The 26,105-nt window shown below is 42.9% G+C and overlaps 1 protein-coding gene across 8 annotated transcripts in view; it reads left to right on the top strand.

Moving 5' to 3' along the window:
• Window positions 1–26,105, top strand: part of ankhd1 (ankyrin repeat and KH domain containing 1) — a 29,958-nt gene that overhangs the window by 2,879 nt on the left and 974 nt on the right. The window contains exons 2-38 of one of the 8 annotated variants that reach the window (XM_032527429.1): window positions 694–847; window positions 6,988–7,144; window positions 7,444–7,606; window positions 7,796–7,943; window positions 8,040–8,273; window positions 8,399–8,493; window positions 9,352–9,513; window positions 11,154–11,235; window positions 11,361–11,552; window positions 11,679–11,788; window positions 12,065–12,152; window positions 13,599–13,726; window positions 13,834–13,977; window positions 14,128–14,230; window positions 14,391–14,653; window positions 14,816–15,115; window positions 15,213–15,627; window positions 15,735–15,874; window positions 15,989–16,100; window positions 16,235–16,380; window positions 17,553–17,695; window positions 18,175–18,388; window positions 18,499–18,674; window positions 19,081–19,243; window positions 19,319–19,414; window positions 19,529–19,645; window positions 19,738–19,906; window positions 20,041–20,237; window positions 20,368–20,720; window positions 20,930–21,082; window positions 21,279–21,428; window positions 22,849–24,096; window positions 24,157–24,439; window positions 24,651–24,834; window positions 25,113–25,238; window positions 25,485–25,736; window positions 25,866–26,050. In XM_032527429.1, coding sequence (XP_032383320.1) covers window positions 694–847; window positions 6,988–7,144; window positions 7,444–7,606; window positions 7,796–7,943; window positions 8,040–8,273; window positions 8,399–8,493; window positions 9,352–9,513; window positions 11,154–11,235; window positions 11,361–11,552; window positions 11,679–11,788; window positions 12,065–12,152; window positions 13,599–13,726; window positions 13,834–13,977; window positions 14,128–14,230; window positions 14,391–14,653; window positions 14,816–15,115; window positions 15,213–15,627; window positions 15,735–15,874; window positions 15,989–16,100; window positions 16,235–16,380; window positions 17,553–17,695; window positions 18,175–18,388; window positions 18,499–18,674; window positions 19,081–19,243; window positions 19,319–19,414; window positions 19,529–19,645; window positions 19,738–19,906; window positions 20,041–20,237; window positions 20,368–20,720; window positions 20,930–21,082; window positions 21,279–21,428; window positions 22,849–24,096; window positions 24,157–24,439; window positions 24,651–24,834; window positions 25,113–25,238; window positions 25,485–25,736; window positions 25,866–26,050 — 7,545 coding nt within the window. Of the gene's footprint in view, window positions 1–693; window positions 848–6,987; window positions 7,145–7,443; window positions 7,607–7,795; window positions 7,944–8,039; window positions 8,274–8,398; window positions 8,494–9,351; window positions 9,514–11,153; window positions 11,236–11,360; window positions 11,553–11,678; window positions 11,789–12,064; window positions 12,153–13,598; window positions 13,727–13,833; window positions 13,978–14,127; window positions 14,231–14,390; window positions 14,654–14,815; window positions 15,116–15,212; window positions 15,628–15,734; window positions 15,875–15,988; window positions 16,101–16,234; window positions 16,381–17,552; window positions 17,696–18,174; window positions 18,389–18,498; window positions 18,675–19,080; window positions 19,244–19,318; window positions 19,415–19,528; window positions 19,646–19,737; window positions 19,907–20,040; window positions 20,238–20,367; window positions 20,721–20,929; window positions 21,083–21,278; window positions 21,429–22,848; window positions 24,440–24,650; window positions 24,835–25,112; window positions 25,239–25,484; window positions 25,737–25,865; window positions 26,051–26,105 lie in introns of all 8 variants that reach the window. The other 7 variants (XM_032527423.1, XM_032527430.1, XM_032527428.1 and 4 more) reach the window with 7 other exon arrangements.

The raw sequence follows: 26,105 nt of genomic DNA, 5'->3' as shown, positions 1-26,105 counted from the left end.
AATTGTTTTCCGATGTGTATTGTTAACATCGTAGTGTTCTATTTTTAGTACATTCCTCAATGTTGTATTGTCATAAGATGAAAAACAGCATTATTTCCATCTGTAAACTCACTTACAGTAACATACATAAAGTAAGTAAAGCTGTAATTTATGTGCTAAAAAATATGAATTGTCAATCAACACTGAAGCTACACTTAGAAGTAAATAAAACATTGTGGATTTAGTAAAGTTTGCTTTCTTATGTTGACTCACTTGAGGTATTTGGGGTAAAATAAAATGTTTGTAATACATGCTAGCCAACAGGCCAAAGCTCGGGTATGAGACTGTGGAGCTGTACCTGGGCAGCTGACTCTCACCACGTGTGCAGGGGTTTTTCTTCCTGGCCGTAGCACTTCCTGCGCCTTGACTCTTATCCCTATGCTCCTTTTTGCTTTCCCTCCTGTTGAAAGAAATCGTAAATAAACAAAGGTAACATGCCACTTCCATACAGAATGATGGAAATAAGTGATGTATTAGGCAATATAATACACGTTGCGCTGTTTTCTTACTTGTTCACAAGTCAGTCTGTGTTACAAATACTGTTCAAGGTCTAGACTTTATATACATACCAGTTGTTGATCAGAAATGAACATGAAAACCGCTGACAAACAGCTAATGATTCCTCTTTTACCCTCCCTTCTATAACTCTTCTAGGTGGAGTCATTCATTTTGGACCAGGAGGACCTGGATAACCCCATCATGAAGACAGCGTCAGAGTTGCTTTTGTCCAGCGCCACAGATGGAGTAGATTTGAGGACTGTTGATCCAGAAACACAGGCTCGTCTTGAAGCTCTACTGGAAGCCGCAGGTATGACTGCTTTGTCTTAACTTAATTCAGCTCAACTTGACACATTTCCTTTTCTTTTTTAGCTGACCATTATCTCATTGGCCACACCTATTTTTCAGGATTTGTGCTTTAACTGCATACACTAGCTTTACATAATTAAAACCACACCTTTCTGCCTCAGTCCTTTCTCCCACTATCCCTTTTAAATCCCAACGATTGTTGAGGTCTTAGTTTGTATAAGCCTAAGGCCGAAATGGCAATAAAGAGAACATGCGTGTCATATCAGCGCATAGTTTGAAAGTGGTTTGGCTAAACTAGATTGATTAGAACTTGTAATCTAGGTGTAAGGAGGTTTTTGTAGATTAGTCCATTAGGGCTGGGTGTCCTGGCCTCGTTTAGGCTTATGAACATTACCGGACAGATTAACACTGCAACACGCTGGAGCTTCCACACAGCATGTAGAGAGTCTGTGTTGAACGGCTAATGGCTAATCTCATACTATTCCCCTTTCTCCCTGACAATTTAGAACAGAAGAGTGGACAATTTACGTTATCTGTTTGCTTAAGAACGGCTACAGCTTGCGTAATAATGATAATACCATGTTTTCTTATATTGATTTGTGAGGTCTTTTAGTATTATCAGAGTAAGAGAAGTGTTCGTGTGTAACGGTTGTGGCAGGAAGATTAGGACAGCCTCTTCATTCCCTGTATGAACAAAGTAGCCAAATACCAAGCCTGTCAAGACGATCGCCAGGGAAGATGCCAAGCATCTGGTGATGCTTATGGGTTGTAGACTTCAGGCAATTGTTTATTGCAAAAGATTTGCAACCAATTATGAATGTCTTTGTTTGAGGTTATTTAAATTTTTTTCAAAACATTTGAGTACATTACGGTAATATTTTGGAAAAGGGCAACACTATCCATGTTGTTAATCTGATGTGGATGTAAACACCTTCACATTAAAGATGAAGTATGGCACTTGACCCTCCATTGTTTCTATACCAATTCATTGCACTGGATTACAAAGCCAAAATAACATTTTGATGCAGACCTGCTACTGTTTGCTGAAAATAACCATTATGTTAATAAGAATAATAAAATAACAGACCATTATACAAAATAACAGGAAATTATTAAAGGAAAGGAGTATGATTGCTATATTTTAGTGTTAGATGGTATTAGGCAGATATTCACACGGATGTATTTTTTTCTCATTGGCTTTTCTAGTTTTAATCTCTAACAAGTGTAGGCTAAATGTGCACTGTGCAGCTGTAATATGTAGGAGGAACAGGAGAAACAAACCCAGAATATATTAGATCAGACTAAGTGTCAGAAGATATTAAAGAGATCGGGTGATCTGGTTAAGAACCTTGATAGTGACAACCCCTATTTATTTGAATAAGGCCACTTAAAATATATTTTATTTGGTTAGGGATTTTGTGTTTTGTTTTTCAAGCCTGTTATAAGCGTTGTAAAGTAACTATTCATGCCCAGCAGACCTAACTACAACAAAAGCAAGTTGTAAGACAAGTCATTATTATCAATGAAAGCTATTGATACTTGGGCTAATATCTTCTATTCTCTTGTCAATAAAGCTGTAATGTGATGAAAATGGACAAAACAGTCATTGAAGATTGTAGAAGCCTTCCTCCTAGCATAATTGTTTATTACATAATCTTTATTGTGTAATGGGCATGTTGCTTTGTGCAGCAGTTTACCAGGTGTGCATAGGTGAGAAAATGGACTTCCCCTGCAGGTTCTTTGTAATAATCATATTCCTGCTTCTGTCACAGTTTGTGCTCCCTTCTGAACTCCATTTTCTTCTTTTTTTGCCAGCGATGATTGGCTGTGTTTTCGTAAAATAGATGAGAATAGTGACAGAATCAGCATAGAGTTGTGAACAACAGCCAGGGCAGTTATACACCAATTGATGCCTTTACTTGTAACTTCCTAACATGCACACCCAGCATGATGACCGTTTTGACCCCAAGACATCTAAAGATATCTTATACATTTACATTAAAATCTAACAGGTTGAGTTTGTGAACACTAGTGGTGCTTTAGAACAATGTTGTGATGCACATGTCCATACATTTTTTGCATTCAGTGCTCTACCAGTGCATGGACAAGGACGCACGTACACGCTGAGCATGGGGGAGACGTGATACACATTTCTGCTAACTTCAGAAAGCAACAGTTGTTGCTTGTGCCACAAAAATAACAATGTGCCTGTAAAAGAAGAGAGACTGTTTGCCTTTAATAACGATACACTACAAATACATTAAAATTTCCTTTTCTTCCATTAAAGTATGAACACATTAAGAAAATCATGCACTTTAGAGCATATCATTGAATGTAACCAAAACGGTTTACAATAATTATTCCACAGTACTTTTAAAGCTAAAGCCCAACCCTTACATATTCTGTTTGGGGATCCTTTGTTGCTCTATATTTGGAAATGAAGTCATGTGGGCAGGTTATCATGATTAAGTCACTTATAGATTACAATGTAGGCCTAAGATAATAAGATTTAAATTGTACCCTTTGTCATATCTTTTCAGTTGCAGCTTGCTCGTCTGTCAAACCATAATTTTGCATAGTAATTAAACTTGAGGTTGAGGGAGGTGTGTGGTTCACATTTAAAATTAAATAACATTAGCTTGTAAGTAAGAAACATTAAGCAAATGCACACATGGGACGTGAGATGCGAGAGACGGCTAGCTTGACCGCGGTCTTCACTCGGTCAGCTCCCGGGCTTCTCTGGTTGTCCAGAGGCAGCGCCCGCACGGCATCAGCTGCCAGGTAGATCGTGTTTGTTTCTAAATATTTTTTGTGACACTTTACGTTTCTTGCTGATGTGTAATGCCACAACTCTGTATGCTACAACCGAAGTCACTCTTTGAAAGATAAACCACTACAACTGACTAAAAAAACAATCTAATAAATATAACTCCCCAATGTTGAGAAACACTACTTAATCAATACTATTTAAAACAATATTTAAACTATACATTGTGAAGGTGCATTATTTCAATGTAAATATCAAGTTTATTTCATGAGATCTATAAAACATGAAAAAAAACAAATTAAGGAAATCAATAATTCCTCACCAGTCGGGCAGGGTGGGGGTTCCAATAGGCGGAGCAGGCCGCAGCGAGAAAATGAGAGTTCTCATGCTGATAAATGTACTGTGCATGCAACCCTGGCTAGCATTTTAAAGATCTGTGGCTCTGAACTGTAGTTGACCTGTAGAGCCCATAGATAAAGCTGAAAAGCGTGGCCATTGCATTATCTGGTTGTTAATATTCATCGGTTGACCAGTTTATTAATGCAGTTAAGAAGTAAAGAGGCATTTCTGGACTTTTACAAGGGTTTTCTTCACTGTCAACAGTGCATTTATTATTTTTTGTGTACCATCAACCTGCCAGGGGGTCTGCAGATGGAAATTAGCCTAAGGCTACAATCTGGCATATTTACATTTGTGAAAATGTTCATTAATATGTATTGTCCCCTTTTGTTTTTCTCAAATAAAACAAAAAACAAAATGTAAACCAAGCTGTCAGACTAATTCCTGAACACCCATTTTACATCCGTGTTAAAAGTAACTCTACTGAGTATAATAAACACCAGAAACTGCAGTAACTTATCAGCTCACAAGTACCACCCATCTACTACCCATCATCATCTTACCCATAATGCAACAAGTTCTCCTTGCCGCCACTAGAAGCCTACATTTGACTTTTTTTTTTCGTAAGTAGGTTATTTGTATGGGAAAGGACACCATCTTAGTCAGGGACCGCCCTAGTGAGGGTTGCGTTGATGTCGGAAGCTTTTAGGTAAATGTATAGAAAGCTTTAGGTCTGTCAAAACAAGCTTGGTATTAGAGAAATCATAACCAATTCACAGATGTGAATTATTTTGGAATTATTGTGCTGTTTCATTTGTAGTTTTGCTCATTTGTCAGAAAGGTCATGGATTGGACTGGATGCAAAATGATGTTTCTATATACACAACCCAGCAAGCTCTATAGAAAAAAAGGCAACACATTACCTAATTTGACCTCTCATTTTGGTGCAGTGAATACAGTGTTTCCTGTACATCTTTCTGGATATTTACCTGAATGTTTAATCATCAGATGTCAAGTCAGTGTGAGCCATTGACGCAACTACTGCCTTAATCTATGAATTGTGCTACAATTTGTGCATGCAAGTGTCTTGGTGCTGCCAGATTAGTGTGAATGCCTGTTGTATGTTTTTAACAAGCATTTGGTATCTACACCTACCCTATATATATATTTTTTTTTATCTTGATAGAAGATCATGTTGTTTGTGTAAACATAGAGTTTTTGGGAGAGCAGTACTGGAGCAAGTGCTTATGGGTAAACACACTGTACAGTCCATCATCCTGGATTTGGACTTAATTTCATGGATTCAACACCTTTTGTGCTGTGCTGTTATAGGCCAAGGTAGGTCTCACTCAGGAGCAAAGGACACTTCATGTGGTCATTTTAAAAAGCTGGAACCTGCAAGCATTAAAAGCTGGAGCTGGTATGTTGTTAAGAATTAAAAAAAAAAAAAGCAAAGTAATTTGTATTCATGAGCCATTTGCTTCATCAGAAAGTTAGTTTACAGATTGACAAACTAATCCATTCATGTCAAAATAACACATGACTGCTGCTTTTGTTCAAATATTTAATGAGGTTTAAAGGTGACCTGCTTGCAATTTTGTGCTTGCTGTTCTCAAACAAATGTTTGCGGAACTTTTAATTACCACTTTGGATGAAAATGTTTCTTCAGATTGCATAGTGTGTTGGTGGTACAGTGGATGGAGGCTGCTCAGTGGCTAGCCAGTATCTTGTTTCAGTTGAAACGCAGCAAAAATATCTGCTCGTAGTCCGAAGTCACAGGACTTAAAGTGAGAGTTCATTTTTCTCATTTAAGGAGTTCAGCCTAAATGGGTGACAATCAATTATTTATGTCGAGTGATTCACAGCAATATAAGCTGTTTTTCTTTTTTTTTTTACAAATGTAACAGGAATTCCGAAAGATTGTTAGAAAACCTGCGCTCCCAATTTTTATTTTTCTCAAGTTTTCATCTGAGGTATTTTCAGTGTGTTAAACCCCTGCTGTATGTTTTTTTTTCTGAAATAAGCATGATACAGTAAAACATTAATGATCAACTTCCTTGACCTCTTGGTTCCCCCTGCCTTTGGAACCATTGCGAAATCCTTGTCTGAGAGCAGTGCTAAGTTTAGCTCGAGTTGCAGGCCTAGCGGTGGAAACACAGGAGGACAGAAGTACTGGCGCTCATGTCTGCCCGGCTAGTGGGTGGGTTTAGGCGGAGGCCGAAAAGTTCAAAGCCAATACTTTTCTTCTTTATTCCTTTTTTACACATGCCTTTAAGACATACGCTGCCACACACAACACAAACACTTGACTGGTTACATTACTTAGGGAATGGTCCGTGTTCTGTCTTCTGAAAAAGATCTTTCAATGTAGGCCATTAGGAAAAGCTGTTTTTTCCCTCTTGCTTGCTCTTACCTTTTTGTTCCCCTCTTCGGCTTTTCTTTTCTTTCGTGACAAATGTGCTTGCACATACACATTTTTCTCTCATATGGCATTTTATTTTTCTCCCAGCTGTGTTTTTCTCTCTTGACCACTGTTTTTAGTTTTGGTTTTCTCCCACATTCACTGCCTCTTACCCATCTATAATTCACACAGGATGAGACGTTTTTTCTCTTCAACCATTAACAGCCTGAACCTATATCTACTAGTCTATAGGACAAACCTCACCTCCCTCCCTATTTTCATTCAAATTCTGGTCACAGATATGTTCGACCTGGACATTCCCATAGCAACCCTGCAGATGTTTTGTACCTTCTCATTTGAACCAGGCAACATTATAGTCAAGTTAAGAATCATAGATGGTGTATTGAAAGTAGTGAAAAACAACGATATTAAGCCATATTAACAAATGCTTGTGTGTGTTTTCTGTGTGTGATTTTCTTTTTTTTTTTCTTCCTTTTTCCTCTTTGTGTATGCTGCTACTAACCCTGGATTGGATTGGCTGGACTGGACTTGCTGCTTCATCTGGTCTGGTGTGGTTGTGCTCCCCTGTGGTTTGCCTTGCCCTATGCACCTCTGCCCTTTTGGTGTTCGGCAGGCATAGGTAAACTTTCCACTGCCGATGGTAAAGCTTTTGCAGACCCCGAGGTGCTACGGCGACTGACGTCATCTGTGAGTTGTGCCCTGGACGAAGCTGCAGCAGCCCTGACCCGCATGAGAGCTGAAAACACACTCAACGCCGGCCAAGCTGACAAGTATGTATCTCGCCCATACTGACACTGGCCTATGCCAGTTTTTCTTGTACCCAGTTTCATCTAGGAATTAATTATTTAATCCAATTTTTGTTATTCTCAGTATAGTCAGTACAGTGTGTCTTAGGGTTTAATATTTTTCCCAAAAATTAGATGAATCAGATCCCAAGAAAAAGACAACCCATTTCCCGGGAATCCTGTTTGTGTGTGTGCATGTCTGTGCGTATTTGCTCCTTGGAAGTGTTTGCGTAAATGTGAGGCGTATGTGTGCTCACCTGTCACAGTGGCAGTAATTGTAGCAGTCTGGTTATTTTCAGCCGTAGTTTAGCAGAGGCGTGCTCAGACGGGGATGTCAACGCTGTGCGCAAATTGCTCGACGAGGGACGGAGCGTCAACGAACACACCGAGGAAGGGGAGAGCCTGCTGTGCCTCGCATGCTCAGCTGGCTACTATGAACTAGCGCAGGTATGTGAAAGCAAGGTTGCAGTGGGAAGTGATGTAGCATAATTTTGATTGACAGTTTGTAGTGCCTGTACACTGAAGCAACCTTTCTGCAAAAGCAAAGATAAAATAATGATGGTATCACTGGTTGATTGTTGTAGTTACAGCCTCCCTATGCTTGTTTCTTAATATCATTTCATGTTTCATCCTTAGGTGTTGTTGGCCATGCATGCCAATGTGGAGGACCGGGGCATCAAGGGCGACATAACGCCCCTTATGGCTGCTGCCAGTGGAGGTTATGTCGACATCGTCAAACTGCTTCTGGTCCACGGGGCAGATGTTAATGCACAATCGTCAACAGGTAAAGCCCCTGCTCATTGCTCTACAATTACGATTGTTTTCTTTTACACTCTGTGTTTTGCACTCAGGTTAATTTCTCCACCACTCTCCACTCCAGGCAACACAGCTCTGACGTACGCATGTGCAGGTGGCTTTGTGGATGTGGTGAAGGTGCTGCTAAAAGAGGGTGCTAATATTGAGGACCACAACGAGAACGGACACACACCTCTAATGGAGGCGGCCAGTGCTGGTCACGTAGAAGTGGCAAGGGTACTCTTGGAGTATGGCGCCGGCATCAACACGCACTCCAATGAGTTCAAGGAGAGTGCTCTCACACTCGCCTGCTACAAAGGTCAGAACTCAAATATAGTGTGTTTCCTGTTGATATTTTATTCAGGTTTCTTTTCTTTAACATGCTCTTTATTCATACTTAGTGATAGAGGCTTTAGAAAATGGAGTTTTGTTTGTTTTCTGCAGGTCACTTAGACATGGTGCGTTTTCTGTTGGAGGCCGGAGCAGACCAGGAACATAAAACAGATGAGATGCACACGGCACTGATGGAAGCGTGCATGGTGAGCATCTGACCCAAACCATTACCTAAATATTTCTTTCTCGGCTATTGAACAACTACCTCTAGTTTTATATTTGCTTGCATTTTGTTTTGAACAAATATTGAATTCATTTTAGTACATTTTAAGTTTGTTTTAATATTTTTGTCTTTGCATGAGTTCAAATGAAATGGCCAACATCATAAAAATTGTCCATATTTGTAAAGTTACATTTTTCTCTACAGACTACCTTTTGTATCTTTTTGTTAAATTACATATCCAACATTACAACCAATTCAAAACAAGAATAAGCTAATGCATTGTCTAAACTGATAGCGCAGCGAAGTTAGCACATCAACAGCTGTAAGTCCACACTCGGAAGCACTTTGACAGAGCTCTCTAAAAAGTACACGTCATGTACTTGTGCACCTAAGTAGGGGGAAAAGTTGACTTGTTCTAGTGAATTTGGAAAGAACAAGTGTGATTGCATATGTCCCATAATCATAATTTAAACCTTCTTACTCAACGCTAGTTTAAAGTTTGATGGTGTTTTTCACGTTTCCTAGACTAGGGACCGTTTTTAAAAAAATTAAAATGAATAGACCATATGATGTTGGGAAAATAGTGATGTAATGTTCATCATATTTTTTGCATTCTTGAATGTACATTTATGATTACACTATACACTGAATGTAACAATACCGTAAGAAAGTATGGAAACAAAATATTAAGAGTAATCAGAAATTGTTTTGTATCAAATTATAGCACCTCGTTTTAAAAGTGAATTGTGAAGAGTCTTGGAGTCATGCATTAGCTTAATTATAAAGTGATACCAAACATTTATTCAGGTGCTTATCTCTACATTCTCTGTGTGTCTCGCTGTCCCAGGACGGCCATGTGGAGGTGGCACGGCTGCTGTTGGACAGCGGTGCGCAGGTCAACATGCCAGCTGATTCCTTCGAGTCGCCCCTCACCCTTGCAGCCTGTGGAGGACACGTGGAGCTGGCAGCCTTGCTCATCGAGAGAGGAGCCAATTTGGAGGAGGTGTGTAAAGGGAGAGATTGGGGAAGACAATAACATACAGGAGTAAGGATGGGTATCCAGAACCTGTACTAAACTGGTACTGGTTCCGGACTGGTCAGTAGCGAAGTATCGATAAGCTCCTGGACAAACAATACTGCTATTGTTTTTTATTTAACGCCTCCAGATGCCCTCCGGGCCTGAGCATCTTGGAATGATTTTAAAACAAAAGGTAGCTGACTCGTTGAGCGGTAAGGAGAGAAAGTGTGTTTCTGATGGGAAGTATGAAGAAGTTAGCAGTGAATGTAGCAATTTTTGATTCCACACATTCTGCAGCAGAGACTTTTCTGTGGTGAATAGCCTTTGACTTTTCAACAGTCATACTGCCCTGCTACTTTTGGGAAACGTGCTGAATACTACAACAGGTATAGTAGGGTGGGGTACCAAACTCTACTTTTTTAGGTACGGACCAAATTATATCGGTACTACCGAGGACAATTCACTTTAAATCAAACGGTACCAAATGTCGGAACCTGAGAACACGTAAGCGCTAGCTTATTTGTCTCCTCTACATATTGACGGAGAGCTGAGCTTCGACACGCGCGCCTGCAGAGGTGGGGACGGAGTAAACTTGAGCAAACTTGAGCAAACTACATCAGCTTTGCCGTTTTGATGAAGTAACAGTGAGTCACGGCAATGCAAATAAAGTGGTTTCAAGTGTGGTTACAGTTATTCACAACTTTACGCGGACATCATTCACTGTGATATGATATTAATGGCGAGCCGAAAGCAGTTGCGGTGCTCTGGACAAAACCAGGCACTACAGGGGTTTCTGTGCCCTGATGACTGACTGACAGGCGGAGGTTGTATCTTTATTTCCACAGCACCTTTCAGCAACAAGGCAATTCAAAGTGCTTTACATAAAACATTAAAGAGCAATTAAAAATGGTAATTATGAAAATAAAACGGGCTAAAATATAATAATATACAAGAATAAAAGTTACAATGAGTAGGAAATTAATAAATATTCAATTTAATAGATTTTAGGGACGGGGTTGGGAGGAATTATTAATTCAAATAACATAATGTTCAAAGTAAATAGGATAAATAGTTTTTTATTATTATTTTTTTTACAACTTTTACAAAAAATATAATTAATGAGGGAAAGTGCCGAAAAATGTTACTGTTGCCAGTAAAATTGTGAAAGGTACCCAACCCTAAGCTATAGTTGTAGAATATTGATAGAAATTAAAGTTTTGATAAGAACTAGTTTCTGAAATGCGAATTTATTTATCAACATTTATAAATGACCTTTTATGAAACTGAGCAAGTAAGAAAACTTAAAAGATTATTTGGTCATATTTTATTGCTGTTATTTAAATCCTAATAAAGAAATGAATGCACTCATCTGGCAGTGAGGTAGCAGACTTTAACACAAGATGCCAGGCTAAATTACATTGCTTTAGGTCATTGGGGATCTCTCCTCCCCACACATTTTATGTAAAGATGTTGACTACAGTGGCAGTGTCTAATGGCTGGTCGTTGTTCCATCCTCAGTGAGAGTACACAGACACAAAAGACAAGCTGAGACACAGAGTAATCTTGCAGTGACTCATACTCTCCCCAATGTTTTCTTATCTGGGCTCGCTTCTGTTTGTGTTCAGGTTAATGATGAAGGCTACACACCTCTGATGGAGGCGGCAAGAGAAGGCCACGAGGAGATGGTAGCACTGCTGCTGGCTCAAGGTAAGCAAGGTGTGTGTGTGGGTGTTGGTGTGGGGGCGGGTGGGTGTGTTTTAACGAAAGCATGCAGGTTTTTGCATTTTATGAAAACAAATCATTTACTAATCACTAATGGTTCTGTTGTCCAGGTGCTAACATCAACGCCCAGACAGAGGAGACACAAGAGACAGCGTTGACTCTAGCGTGCTGCGGAGGCTTCTTGGAAGTGGCCGACTTCCTCATCAAGGCGGGTGCCGACATTGAGTTGGGCTGCTCCACACCTCTGATGGAGGCGGCACAGGAAGGCCATCTGGAGTTGGTGAAATACCTATTGGCTGCAGGTGAGCTAAAGGAAACGAGGCAAAGGGCTCTTTAGGAGAACAAAGATAATGCTTAGCTGCAATTAAAAAAATATCTTAGTTATACCGCTGTGCTTGCCATCCTAATCTCTTGGTTTTGTCATTCAGGAGCAAATGTTCATGCCACCACGGCAACGGGCGACACAGCATTGACATACGCGTGTGAGAACGGACACACTGATGTGGCGGATGTGCTGCTGCAGGCTGGAGCCAACTTGGTACGCCATACTCTTAAATCATCTCTGTAACCTATGATTGGCCCTTTGCTTTTAGATAACACCAGAACAGATGCATAATAAAGTCTGAGTCTTATGTTTGCATGTTAATTGGTCCAATTGAACAGTCTTTTGTGTGAAGTTAGGCTTGTACCTTTTTAGAGCTACAACAGTAGCAGTTTCTTTTGTTGAATCACATTTTTCTTGATAAATACAACTAACTCTGTTTAACTTCTGGACTAAACTTTCACAAACACGCCGTCACCTTTTGTCTTCCAGGAACATGAGTCTGAAGGGGGACGGACACCCTTGATGAAGGCAGCAAGAGCAGGACATCTCTGTACAGTGCAGTTCCTTATCAGCAAAGGTGTGTAATTGACCAGCTGTTCATAGAAACAACTCAAATGTCCCAGGGCTCAACATTAAGGCTTGTCCACTGGTCCGGAACATTTGGATTTTTTTTGTAGGGCAAGTGGAAGATAAATTGACTTGCCCCACTGGACAAGTTAAAACTCAAACTAAATAAAATGCCATGTCATTTAACATTAGGTGCACTCATTACGTCTATGTTACCGATTTGAAACCAATACATTTTTTTTGCCACAATCCGGGGCAGCAGTTGACTGTTAGACCCAGCAGCAACGGGTCAGCATACTGCTTAGGTTAGACCCAACCAGCTGTTCAGCTCCTTCTCTGCAGCATGAAAGCACAGCGGAACCAGCAAGCAAGGAAGCCAGCCAGGCAGTGTTAGATGGCATTAGCCATTAGCTTGCTAATTCTGCCTTAACATTACCCGTCGCCACATTGTTCACAGAAAACAAGCCGAATACAGATGTTTCATGTGGCAATGGCTGTGTGCTTTGTGTGGGTAAAGCATGGAGTTAATATGACTCATGTAGCTCTGTGCCTCGCAGCGTTACTCCTCCACTGCTCATTTGTTCGTCAGTTATTGTAAAACCTCAGTTCCGCGACTTGCCAGATTAAATAAATCCGCTAACAATCAACTGTAAAGTAGCTACACCTTTTAAAGGATCCCTTGGTAACTCAGCCTCTGCCAGGTAGAAAGTGAAAAAGTGAACACCAATATTTAGTGGCAAATCTATTCTTGGTACACATTTGTTTCCACTGAATTGTAGTTATGTTGATAGTGTTTGGATGCTTTCAACGGTTTGTTGAAAAGAGAGAAAATGAGAAATCTTTACCCAGACAAGGGACTTTTGTGCATGGACAAGTAAAATGTAAATGTATTTGTCTAAAGGACAAGTGCCTCAAAAAGTTAATGTTGAGCCCTATGTCCTTTTTTTTTAAATGTATTTGTTTTTGCTTAAACAGCTATTGTAGTCAATTGATTAAAAAGTCAAGGATCATTATAATTATATGATGTGATCAAAAGCTTGAATATGTATTTGAAAGGCTTTATTGATTTTGTTAAACTTGAATATGCATCATCCTGGATGGATTTACAGTTATAGGCTGATCAATGTGGTAGTGCTAAAGAAATTTAAGGAAATATTTTGTTTTCAATTTCTATGCAGTGTATTGTGTGCTGATGTACTTAGTTTGTAAGTGCTAAGACATCCGTAATAGATTTAGATTACTAATTGTCACAGTACTTGTATTGTTGAATTTTTGAGCCTACAAACATGTCATGTAGTCCCACCCATCCGAATGCAGGAATGCTTGTTTGTGTATAGGATGTATCTCTAATTCATATTGGTTAGAGGTTGAGGGAGATTGCTTTTGTGAATGTAATAATTAGACCCCTATCTTGCACACAGTGACTAACTATGGTTACCCTTCTTCTCTCGTCCAGGTGCTAATGTGAACAGAGCTACTGCCAATAATGACCACACAGTGGTGTCTCTGGCCTGTGCTGGAGGACATCTGGCTGTGGTGGAGCTGCTGCTGGCACATGGGGCGGATCCTACACACAGACTCAAAGTAATGCTCACTCTGTGTATAGATTAGACCCGTAAGAATATTTATTTGTGTCCACATGTGTCTAATAATAGCATATCATTGAAACCATGCATGTCTTCTCTTTGTAGGATGGTTCAACCATGTTGATAGAAGCTGCTAAGGGTGGCCACACCAATGTGGTGTCCTACCTGTTGGACTACCCCAACAACATCCTGTCTGTCCCAGCCCCTGATCTCTCTCAGCTCACTCCCCCCTCGCAAGATACCTCTCAGGTAAATACTGCAATAAATCACAATTTTTTTTTATCAATGTTCTTTTGGGGAATAGATCTTTTGGTGTAAGTGTTTTATCTATTTAAGTAAAAGGCAAGTCTAGTAGATGTTTTTCATTGCTTAATACTAACCTGCCTTCTGTCGTAACAGGTTCCTCGTGTCCCATTCCAAGCTCTCGCGATGGTAGTGCCCCCTCAGGAGCCCGACAGAGCCCCATCAAACATCGCCACATCCCCACCCGTCTCCAGCAAAGGTAATCCGTTCAAGATGTCCTGTCACCCAGTGCGTGTAGTCACAAAATAGAGTTGCAGACTTTACTCAGCCATTTAGCTGTTAGATCCCCAGTTTTGAGGCATTTTATCGTTAACCCATCCTAATTTGCAACTTGTTGGATCTCTTCCGTTCAAATCCAGGCATGTCCAAACAGAGACAAGCAGCCCTTCAGCCCGGTGTCCCCAGCTCAGTCGGCCGGGGGCCTGAAGCAGAGCCTCTGCCGCCCTTTCACTTGTGCCAGCCTCTAGAGTGCATTGTGGAAGAGACGGAGGGAAAGCTGAATGAGCTGGGCCAGAGAATCAGCGCCATTGAGAAGGCCCAGCTTCAGTCGCTAGAACTCATTCAGGGGGAGCCGCTCACCAAAGACAAGATTGAGGAGCTGAAGAAGAGCAGAGAGGAGCAGGTATAATCCATCATCCATTTAAGATGGGATCCCGTTTTGTTTTTTCCAGAAAGTTTAAGATGGATGTTGTCTTACATCAAATTCACGCTTAAAATAATATTTTGCATGCATAGCACCGTATCAGAAGTTAGTCAAACACGGATGTGGCTGTTCCCCACTTAGGTGCAGAAGAAGAAGAAAATCTTAAAGGAGCTGCAGAAGGTTGAACGCCAGCTGCAGCTGAAAACACAGCAACAGTTCACCAAAGAGTACATGGAGGCGAAGGGGTTAAAAGAGGAGCAGGAGGCCGGACAGAGCCAAGGCCCAGGCCCAGGGCCGGGAAGTACGACGTCTGCTCCAGGGCCACTTCCTATCGCAACAGGTGCCCAGCTACACACCAGCTCTGACACCGATGAAGAGGCCAACAAAGATGGGGAGCAAGAGGACCAGCCAGGAGACGAAGGGGATGAGGTAAAACTCAAAGTTTGTTTTTGTGTGTGTCATTTGGATGTTAGTTTGAACTCGGTTTAATACTGTTTATTGACTCTAGGGTTTTAAAGGGTTTTCTCTACTTTTTCAGGAAGAGGAAGACGATGACGATGATGAGGGCTCTGAGGAAGAGGCAGACGGAGAAGACGACGATTACCCCAAGCTTCCTCGGGTGGGCACAATCCTCAACAGGGATGGGCCACAGCCGCCACAGCAGCCTCCTCTGCCCCCTTCGCCACAGGCCCAGCCCCAGCCTCCTCCACCGCCTCTTCACACTGCCTTCGTCCCTATACAACCCCTGCCAGACTACAACCCTGCAGATTACCCGGGAAGCACCAGCCCAGAGCTACAAAGGGTACTTGTGGGGCAGCAGATGCTGGGCCAGCAGCAGGGTCAACAGTTGGCTGGGTTAGGCCCAGGTATGATACCTCAGCAGGCCCCAGATGGGCTCATGGTCGCTACACCTGCTCAGACGCTCACAGACACGCTGGATGACATCATGGCCGGTAAGTGCATTTGATTTGGGATTCTTGTTGACTCTCATTGGAAGTAAATGTCTGCTAATCCCTAATCTGTTTGTCCCTATAATTTTTTTTATTTCCTTTTTTTGCAGCTGTGAGCAGCCGTGTCCCCATGCTGAACACTACAACCTCACCCACACCGCTGTCCCAGCCACCCACACAGATGCCTGCAAACATTGCCTCGCCCCCTTCGGTCCTGCCCCTCTACCCCTCTGTTGACATCGATGCACACGTAAGACTCAATGCCAATGTTAAAATGACAGAGATTTTCAAAGTTACAATGCAAGTGAGTACAAATGTGCACAAAGTCCTCTATCCTGTTAAGAGATATTGTTTTACCCCTCAGACGGAGAGTAATCATGACACAGCTCTGACGCTGGCGTGTGCAGGAGGACATGAAGAGCTTGTGTCAGTCCTCATTGCACGGGGAGCCAACATTGAGCACCGGGACAAAAAAGGTAAAAAAAAAAATTAAAAACAAACGTGATGGTAACATGTACTATCGGAAGGTGTTAATTTTATATAATTCAAAATAGCTAATTCATATATTAGGTAACCCAAAATACCCTGAAATTCCCCCGGTTCTCCACAGGTTTTACTCCTCTGATCCTGGCTGCCACTGCTGGCCATGTAGGAGTGGTGGAAGTGCTCCTGGACAAAGGGGGTGACATTGAGGCCCAGTCAGAGAGAACCAAAGACACGCCCCTTTCCCTGGCCTGCTCTGGGGGACGCCAGGAGGTAAATGCATTGTCTTTCAGTACAATAGAGACATTTCTGTTCAGTTGTTTCCTGGCTTTAAAGTTGCAATATGTGATACTGACGGCTTTGTGTTTAAAATAATTGCTGCAGTACAAATTCAAAATTCTAGAGAGTGTCATCTCCCCCGGTCCCTTCCTCCCCAAACTCAAAGTTCATGTTGGTGCCAGGCTGAGACCGAGCTTCCACAACAATGTTTCTAGACGCTTGTCTCACATAGCTAGACGTTACTCCATAGCACAGTGGAGTAGCTAACATTTGATGCTACCGTGCGCACAAGAAACTTTGTACCCAAGTGACGGAAACACTTTTTCGCCTTAGAATAATAGTAGGAATCGCTAAAAACCCCACCACCTTGCCATCCTCTACACATGTCAGACAGACACACTTCCTTGGCTTAGAATTATGATAGGAACCTCTACAAATACCACTACCTTTCCGTCCTTTTCCACCCGACTGAAATACACACTTTATTGGCTTAGAATTACGGCAACAATCGCTAAACACACTGCAAACTCACGGTACTCTCTTCATGATTTTCAGACCCCTCTCTTGGCTTAAAATAACTCACTGTTGTCAGCTACGGCCGCTGAAAAGGCAACACGTAAACAGCCGTGGCCCGCTGGCCTGGTCCTCCGGTAACGTTAGCAGTTAGCAGGGTTACCATGGTGGCATTAGCTAGGACCATTCGGGATCACTTTACTGGCTGTATCTCAATTTTTTTGTGAGTAACCAACTCGGGTATTCCAGCAATAAAATTCAATGTGAGTAGCTACACAATTACATGAAATGCCCGTCCCTTGTAGACGTGATAAATTAGCCGGAAGCTAGTGCTTACCTGTTCAGGAGGAAATTATCCAACTCTGCGTAATTTTGGGTTCTAAACTGCTTCTATCTTTCAAATACATCTCCGATATTTATCCGGTGTATGTCACATCTCTGGTCACGCAACTGTTTTTTTGGTCTGGTAGAATCTATCTCTATCAATCTTGTTGATTTGCTGCTTTTACGCCTGCACTAGCATCAGTATTTCAACTTAGCATGTTTCCTTAATATCTGATGATGCATTGGGTATCATTTTTTACTTTTTTTATTACAGTAAATATATTACACGTTGGACCTTTAACTATGCAACTGTCATTTATGCTGATCAGGTGGTTGAGTTGCTGCTGCTTCGGGGTGCTAATAAGGAACACCGCAATGTGTCCGACTACACGCCTCTTAGCCTGGCTGCTTCTGGGGGTTATGTCAACATCATCAAGATTCTCCTCAATGCTGGAGCTGAGATCAACTCCAGGTGAGTAAAGAACTTTGGCCCCTTGGTATATGTGAAACATGGCCAACGACATTAGGTTCAGTATCAGGATACAGTCCTTCTCCTTGATCTAAATGTGACAATATTGTTTTAGTTTCTGATGCTAATAAGGTTGCACTTTGTGCCAAACAAATACAGCATCTTTGTCAAATATACCTTTGGGATTTAGCCGCACCCAAAAGTAATAGCATAGTGATTAACTCCCTTATAAATAAGGAGTGAGGAAAGAGTAAGGCCGTAACTTGAAAACCAAGTCTAGTAGCAGCTGTTACTTTGTTAAATGCTACTTTGCAGAAAGTGAAAATACATGTAAAGTTAAATTGCAATAAAACGATTGTGTTTATAACCAAGACAAATTTTAGGTGATCCATGTTATGCTTCTCAGAGCACATTAAACAGTTAAATGTTTTGTTTAGTTTTTTTGGGTCTCTAAACATTTTATTTATTTACTCTCTCACCAGGACTGGCAGTAAGCTGGGAATCTCTCCTCTGATGCTGGCAGCCATGAATGGTCATGTACCGGCAGTGAAGCTGTTGCTAGATATGGGCTCGGACATCAACGCCCAGATTGAGACCAACAGAAACACAGCTCTGACTCTAGCCTGCTTCCAGGGGCGGGCTGAGGTCGTCAGTCTGCTGCTAGATCGCAAGGCCAACGTAGAGCATCGTGCTAAGGTGAAATTTTTTCCTTGTTGTAGTTTCCAGACATAATTAATACATTTGACAATATTGCGGGCCCACGATGCAGCTAGTCATCATGCAAAGTAACTTCTCACGTCATGCAGACTGGTCTCACTCCTCTGATGGAGGCAGCCTCAGGAGGTTATGCAGAGGTGGGCCGAGTGCTTCTAGACAAAGGCGCTGATGTCAACGCTCCCCCTGTTCCCTCATCCCGAGACACTGCCCTCACCATTGCTGCTGACAAGGGCCACTACAAGTTTTGTGAGCTGCTTATCAACAGGTAAGTGCTTTTGGGTGTTTCTGTACAGAATCATATTCTGGATTCTTATTGTAATGTAACATCAGTTCCTTCTGTTGTTGAGTGATTCAGCTGCTTAGGCTGGGAAATAGGTCAGAATTTTCCTGCCGGTGAGTAGTTTGATGCTTGTGTAGGGCATTGTACTGGCACAGGCTGTCGGTGAACAAAGCCCCATATTGCTGGTTTCAATGCAATTACAGATGGTGCTTTTTCACATCATGTTCATTTACACTTTAAATGTTGGTGAGGCAGATAAAGGCACACTTCCTTTTGTTATTTAAATCAGACATCGCCCATAGATTCCATGCACATGTATTATCTCCAAGCTCTTTTAGCTGCAATGCCTTTATGTGACTCCTTAAGGCAACACGTCTTCCTGTCTTTGCAGGGGTGCCCATATCGATGTACGAAACAAGAAAGGGAACACTCCTCTTTGGCTAGCAGCAAATGGCGGTCATTTTGACGTGGTCCAGCTCTTAGTTCATGCCAGTGCTGATGTGGATGCAGCCGATAACCGCAAGATTACCCCACTCATGGCTGCGTTTCGCAAGGTGCAAAGTTTTCCAAAACCCTGCATTTTACACTTTTGCAAGTCTCTGGTTATTAACCATTTTTTAACATTTCAGGGTCATGTAAAAGTGGTGCAGTATCTTGTGAAAGAGGTCAACCAATTCCCATCAGACATTGAGTGCATGAGATATATTGCCACCATCGCTGACAAGGTAGATAGATTTTCCTTTTCAGTCATAAGTCTGCCTCATCTTTTGCAATTGGCAGAGCTAATGGAGATGTTAAGCAGAGCTGTAATTCCAGCTGCTGGTTTCCCTTTGTTGCAGGAGCTGTTGAAGAAGTGCCACCAGTGCATGGAGACCATTGTCAAAGCCAAAGACCAGCAAGCAGCCGAGGCTAACAAGAATGCTAGCATTCTCCTTAAGGAGCTAGACTTGGAGAAGGTAATGTCAGAACCCATGGCTTTGCTTTGGGAGGTTACAGTGGATGTGGACAAACATGTTTTTTTTATACAACTCTTTGTTGTGTGCGACAGTCCCGAGAGGAGAGCAAGAAGCAGGCCCTGGCTGCTAAACGTGAGAAGCGTAAGGAGAAACGCAAGAAGAAGAAGGAGGAGCAGAAGAGAAAGCAAGAGGAAGAGGAGGGGCAGAAAACCAAGGATGACTACTCTGAGATGCTGGAGCAGAAGGAGGATTCAGCTGACGGTAACCTTTTAGGACTTTATTATGACTTAAGAGACTGCATAATTGTTTATTAGTTATATTTTATATACTCAGTTATATTGTACTAGAATTAAAGTGGTTGGTAAATGTTCCTGTTTAAATGTTCCCCCCTTTAGAAGAAGAGGTTCCTATTGATCCTCCGAGTGCAACCACCACCACCACCATTGGTATATCTGCCACCTCCACCACTTTCACAACAGCTTTTGGTAAGAAGCGAGCGAGTGTGGCCACTACCCCGAGCACCAATCGGAAGAACAAAAAGAACAAGACCAAGGACTCGCCCAATGAACCTATCATATTACAGGATCCGCAGGTGAGCACTACTGCTTTTTGTCAATGATATTGTTTGTCTTTGCTGATTCATAATGTGCTTTTGTAGATTTTATTTTGAGATAACTATGCAAAAATAACACAATACGGTGACGTCTGTGTCTTCCCTGTAGGTTGCACTAGCACAGCACAAGGCTGATAAGAACAAGATCCACGGTGAGCCACGGGGTGGGGGAGGGGGAGTGACGGGCGGTAACAGCGATTCTGACCCCTTGGATAGCACCGACTGTGCCAGTGAAAGCAGCAGCAGCGGCGGCAAAAGTCAGGAGCTCAACTACCTCCCTGACCTCACCTCCTCCGCCTCCTCCTCCTCCTCCTCTTCCTCATCCTCCTCTTCCTCAGTCCCCTCCTCAGGAGCAGCCCAAGGCCTCCTGCGCGGCCTAGAGAAGAGACATTGTCCTCAGCCGCAGACTGACGGCAAGCTGGACAACAAGGTCACAGTCTCCATCTCAAAACCAACGCAAAAGTGAGTCCCCTGTGGAGCAGTGGACATTAATCATCTAGGAAGAACAAGCTAATAGCTAAAATGCTTTTTTACGTGTGAGCTATATGCAGTGCATTTTGTTAAATTGCAGACTTACATTCTAACTTCAACTTCTAGCTTATTTCAGAACATTTTGTGTCAACCAACATGACATAACAGATTACGTCATTATTTTGCCGGTTTTGTCACAGAGCTCTGGACATGAGCGACTCCACCTCAAACTCCTTACCCTCTCCATTCAAGACCATGGCTCTTCCCATTACCTCACCCAACAGTAAGCTCAGCCTCACAAGCCCCAAAAGAGGCCAGAAGAGAGAAGAAGGTTGGAAGGAAGTGGTCAGAAGGTCAGTTATTTAATTTTATGTGAGAGCATTGCAACCAATGCAAGGGTTTTGATTGACATGGCCCCGTCTTACTTAATGTGCACACAAGATAAAACAAAATTTGTTTTGTTTTGAGGGTATCAGTTAATGTAAATTACCGTCAGTAGTGTTAACATCTGGCAGTAAAGACACACAAATAATTAAATTTCTTTTGAAGATCAAAGAAGCTATCTGTGCCAGCCTCCGTTGTGTCTCGGATCATGGGCCGAGGTGGCTGCAACATCACAGCCATCCAGGACGTGACAGGAGCTCACATTGACGTAGACAAACAGAAGGACAAGAATGGGGAGAGGATGATCACCATAAGGTAAAAATAATGCCCTCTGGTGGGCTATAAACAGCACTGCAGCTTGTGTATAACAGCTGGTTGGTTGCATAAAGCATGTAAGCCCCTTCTGGATGATGTTATTCATTCCCACTGGGCTAGTCCTACAGTGCAACAGTCCAACACTTTGTTTAAAATATGGGGACAAGTGAATTTGTAGAATTCGGGGAAGTTAAATGTTCCTATCCTCCTTACATGTCATCCTCTTTACTTTTTTTTAGCGTTTAACTAGTGCAGTGCCCGTTCAAAACTGTTTAGAATGGTGGTATTGCTGCTTGCAGCTTTTTAGAGAACAGCATATCCAAACAACTTCACACTTGACAAATCTTGACATATTGTCATGTAGCAATGCCAGAGTCTAAGTGCCATTTGAGTGCAAGAGCTGACACCAAAGTTTAAAAAAAATTGTTAATGTGTATGAAAAACAGATTTTACAAAAGTCAATAGTGGGACATGAATTCTTTTTTTTTCCCCGGAGCAAAGGCACACTTTATCCAAAATGTGGAGTATTACAAGACAGGAGATTGCAATGTAATGGTGTTGCATGTCCTCTAGATGTGTCCATAAAACAAAAACAAAGCCGTCTTGCTGGCATGTTCTCAGAAATTTAATAAAGAAAATGTAAAAAATGTACAATTTAAGATTTGACATGTGTAACATATCTCCAAGAAAGTTTGTGAGCCTTAGGCTTTTACTTTTTCTTCAAATTACTTCTTACAAAAAAATGGTCACTTGTCTCAAAACTGATAAACTCTCCAAAACAATTGTTTTCTGAGCTAATACATAAAATCATCAGCCCTCTTAGGCCTTTAAGGTCTAGAACAAATTCCACACACAAATGTCTCTGTCTTAACAACATTGTTGGGGAGTATAGACTCAGTTCCACATGCAGAGCGGAGACTTCTATCAACTGTTGATCAGGCCAGCTGGCTTCCACTCACACTGGCTGCAACCAATGAATGTGTTTCGTCAGTAGACCTTTGCAGATGTGATGCCTGCATCTTGGTCCACCATTGTTATGGTGTAAACAGTAAACATTTGCTATTGCTAGTACATGGCTCAAAGCATTTCCTGTGCGTTAAGACACTAAGGTCAAAATATGAAGCCTGGTTGCACGAGAACAATGAGGTAGCAGCGATAGACCAATGGCTTACATACCAGCGGTGGTTCTAATAACTGCGTGTGTTGCAGCCAATTGGATAAACAGTGTTTTGGTTAATTAAATGTCATTAACTATGCGGTTTTAAAATACTCAAAACTGAGGACTGAAAGAGACCATACTTGCACTTCATCAGTAAAACTGTTTTGTCGTTTATCAGGCTGAATTAGGTCATCACATTTGATATGTTTTACTTTCTAACACAAGAAAATAGTCTGAATGAAGTGTGCCTTGTTGTTTCAGAGGTGGGACAGAGTCTACAAGGTATGCAGTCCAGCTGATCAATGCTCTAATCCAAGACCCAGCCAAAGAGCTTGAAGATCTGATCCCAAGGAATCACATCAGAGCCCCAGGCTCTAAAATGACCCCAGCTTCCTTCCCCAGTACCACAGGGCCCGCCAGCGGTTCAACCACTGGGCCAAAATCCCTGAGCTCGTTGGTCTCCACAGGCGTCTCGTTCCAGCCCTCTTCATCCTCGTCTTCGCTCTCCTCTCAGGCCGGGGGAAAGATTGGGAAGGGACTGTCATCAAATGTCAGACAGCCCTTTCCTGTGTCTCTGCCTTTGGCGTACGCCCACCCTCAGCTGGCTCTACTAGCTGCTCAGACCATGCACCAGATCAGACACCCTCGTCTACCCATGGCCCAGTTTGGTGGCACCTTCTCTCCTGCCGCCAGCACCTGGGGTTCCTTCCCTGTGCGTCCTGTGAGTCCCGGCAGTGCTAACAGCTCCCCCAAACACAATGGAGGAACCAACAGCACTGGAGGCCAGGCCAGAACCAACTTGACCCATAGTGAGCACAGCAACACAGCCAGTTCAGGAGCCTCAGTCACGACCAACACCACCACCAGTGCACCTAACACATCTACAGCCTCGCCTCATACCCCTAATCCTACTCCATACAATCCCCAGCCGAGCATCCCCACTCCTTCCTCTGTCAGGAAACAGCTCTTCGCCCCTGACCCCAAGCCTGCTGGTGTAACCGCTGTGTCTGTTGCGGCTACTTCTACTAGTGGCGGCAATGCAGTACGAGGCACTGGTTCGCCTGCACATCACAGTTCCACTACAACTACCGCTAATGCCCCTCCGCAGCCTGTCGGACCTATCTCACAGCCCCCCATCCAGCTAACTAAATCAGAGTCCAGTGGCGTTGCCCCTCTTGGTAAAGAGAAGTCCTCTCTATCTTCAGACAGCCAAGCTGTTTCTGTCAGTGAGAGCGTCAACTCTGTGGGTTTCGCTGCCCCTGCCATGGCTTTACCTCCCAAGCCAGAGCCTCGACAGCAGTTACCTCCTCCTCCCTCCTCTGTACCATCCACAGAGGCTCCACCACCCCTCCTCAATCCACAGCCGAGCTCCCACCACCCCTCAGCACCGCCTCCTGTCCTCTCACACAATGTTGCACACCCCAACAACACTGTACCCCACTTCTCAGCCCCTGCGCCCAGAGTCTCCCATCGTATGCAGCCACCAGGGCCTTACTATTCGCTTCCTGAGCAGCAGCAGCAGCAGCAAACGCAACAGCAGCAGCAGCAGCAGCAGCAGCAGCAGCAAACGCAACAGCAGCAGCAGCAGCAGCAACAATCTGTGTTTGTGCCCTTCAATGCTCAGCAAGAACACCCGAAGCAGACCCAAAACCAAACGTCCCAGTCGACAACTTTGCCTCAACAAGCCCAGAACCAAGCTCAAGGCTCCCATCAGGTCCCTGCTAACCTGGGGATGATGAATGGTTCCCAGATGCAGCATGTGGCCAATGCAGGCAAGCCTCAGCAGATACCCCCCAACTTTGGTCCTGCAGGCCTCTTCAACTTCAGCAGCATCTTTGATAACAATAACCAGGTGAGTTGAAATAACATTTATAATATAAACATTACCCTGACATCTTGTTTTACTTTTAGCTGTTTGTCTCTTGTGACTTTAAATGCTAAAGAAGGATTGTAAATAGCTGAATAAACTAAACTCATGTCATGGCCTCCTTTGCTGTTACATGACATCAATAAGACCATACTCAATTATTATAACTTTGTCATCAATTGTGCTCGCCTTGCAGGTTGGAAACAATCAGGTGTGGGGTGCATGCCATCTGCCGACTCGATCAGCTCCAGAGCAGTCCTACTCAGCCCCACCAGCCTACATGGGCCAGATGGAGAATATGATGCACCCACCTCCTCCAGACAGCTCCAAAGCCCCTGGCTATCGCTCTGCGTCACAGAGGATGGTCAACAGCCCCATCGGTATGAATTTTGTTTGTAGAATTTACAAAATCATTGTGAGGTTTATTTAACTGTTAATTACAGGAATCAGTTTTTAAGGGGAACCTAACTAAATTAACTGCATTACAATAGGGGTTATTAATTAATAATATACATGTGATTAAAAAAAAAGTAGCACAGGAAATGCGTCTCAACAAAAGACCTAGTTTTTGTTGTTAGTAAGGGGAATTTTTGAGGTACAGTTTTCTTTCGGATGTGCACAATAATGAGCTGTCCCTTTTAATTGTCGGTACCCACAGCGTTGACCAGCTATGCCACCAGTATCACTGGCAGCCCTGTGTATCTGCACGGTCATACAGCAGTTGGCACGCCGTCATTCAGCAGACAGCACTTTTCCCCTCACCCATGGAGTGCATCCACATCAGGTAATAGGCTCACACTCTTCTTGTTTTCATTTGAATTTTCTTTTAACTTTGTAGTCAAAATGATCAATGTAGACTTTTAAAAAAAACGGATCTTTTTGTATTTGCGTCTTCTGCTACTGGTTTTAAATTCATGAATTGTGTCTTTACTGGCGTATTCTTTTTATTTTTTTCTGCTTTTAGCAGTACTTTCAAATGTGTAAATCTGATTTGCCCCTGTTTGTTCCTGTATTGTCTCTTCTTCACCAGGCGAGTCTCCTGCCCCACCTCCATCTACGGTGTCATCCTCTGCCCATTCCACCTCAGCTGTGCCCCCTCCTCCCCAGCCTAAGCCAGGCAGCTCCTCGCAGCAGGACCGGAAGGTTCCCCCACCCATCGGCACAGAGCGGCTGGCCAGGATCAGGCAGACGGGTTCTGTCAACCCACCACTCCTCACCACCAGCTACACGGCGTCTGTTGGACAGGGAGGCATTTGGTCATTTGGGGTCGGCAGTGCTTCGGGTAAGAACAAATGCAAATTTTGATGTGGTATTTTGTCAGAATTAAGACAAATGGGAAAATCTCAGAAGTGGGAATTATAAACACAACCACATAGTTACTACTGCCAACCGTCTGTGTGTCTTGATACAGAGGCCATGTCTGGTTGGTCCCAGCCCCTGATGAGCAGCCACATGATGCACCCTCAGCTGCAGGCAGAGCAGTCTGCCTTCTCTCAGCACCAGCCAATGGAGCAGGATGACACAGGCATTGCAAACCCTGCTAACAACTACCACCAGCATCAGCATTTGCCCAACAGTTACATGGACTTCCCAAAGGTAACACAAAGCCATAGCTTTGCAGATTATTTTACCCCCCGTTCCTCATTTGTAC

The sequence above is a fragment of the Etheostoma spectabile genome, chromosome 10 (assembly GCF_008692095.1).
Source record: "Etheostoma spectabile isolate EspeVRDwgs_2016 chromosome 10, UIUC_Espe_1.0, whole genome shotgun sequence".
Classification (NCBI taxonomy): domain Eukaryota; kingdom Metazoa; phylum Chordata; class Actinopteri; order Perciformes; family Percidae; genus Etheostoma; species Etheostoma spectabile.
The sequence above is the reverse complement of the archived record's forward strand: the minus strand, read 5'-3'. Positions and strand labels throughout refer to the sequence as shown.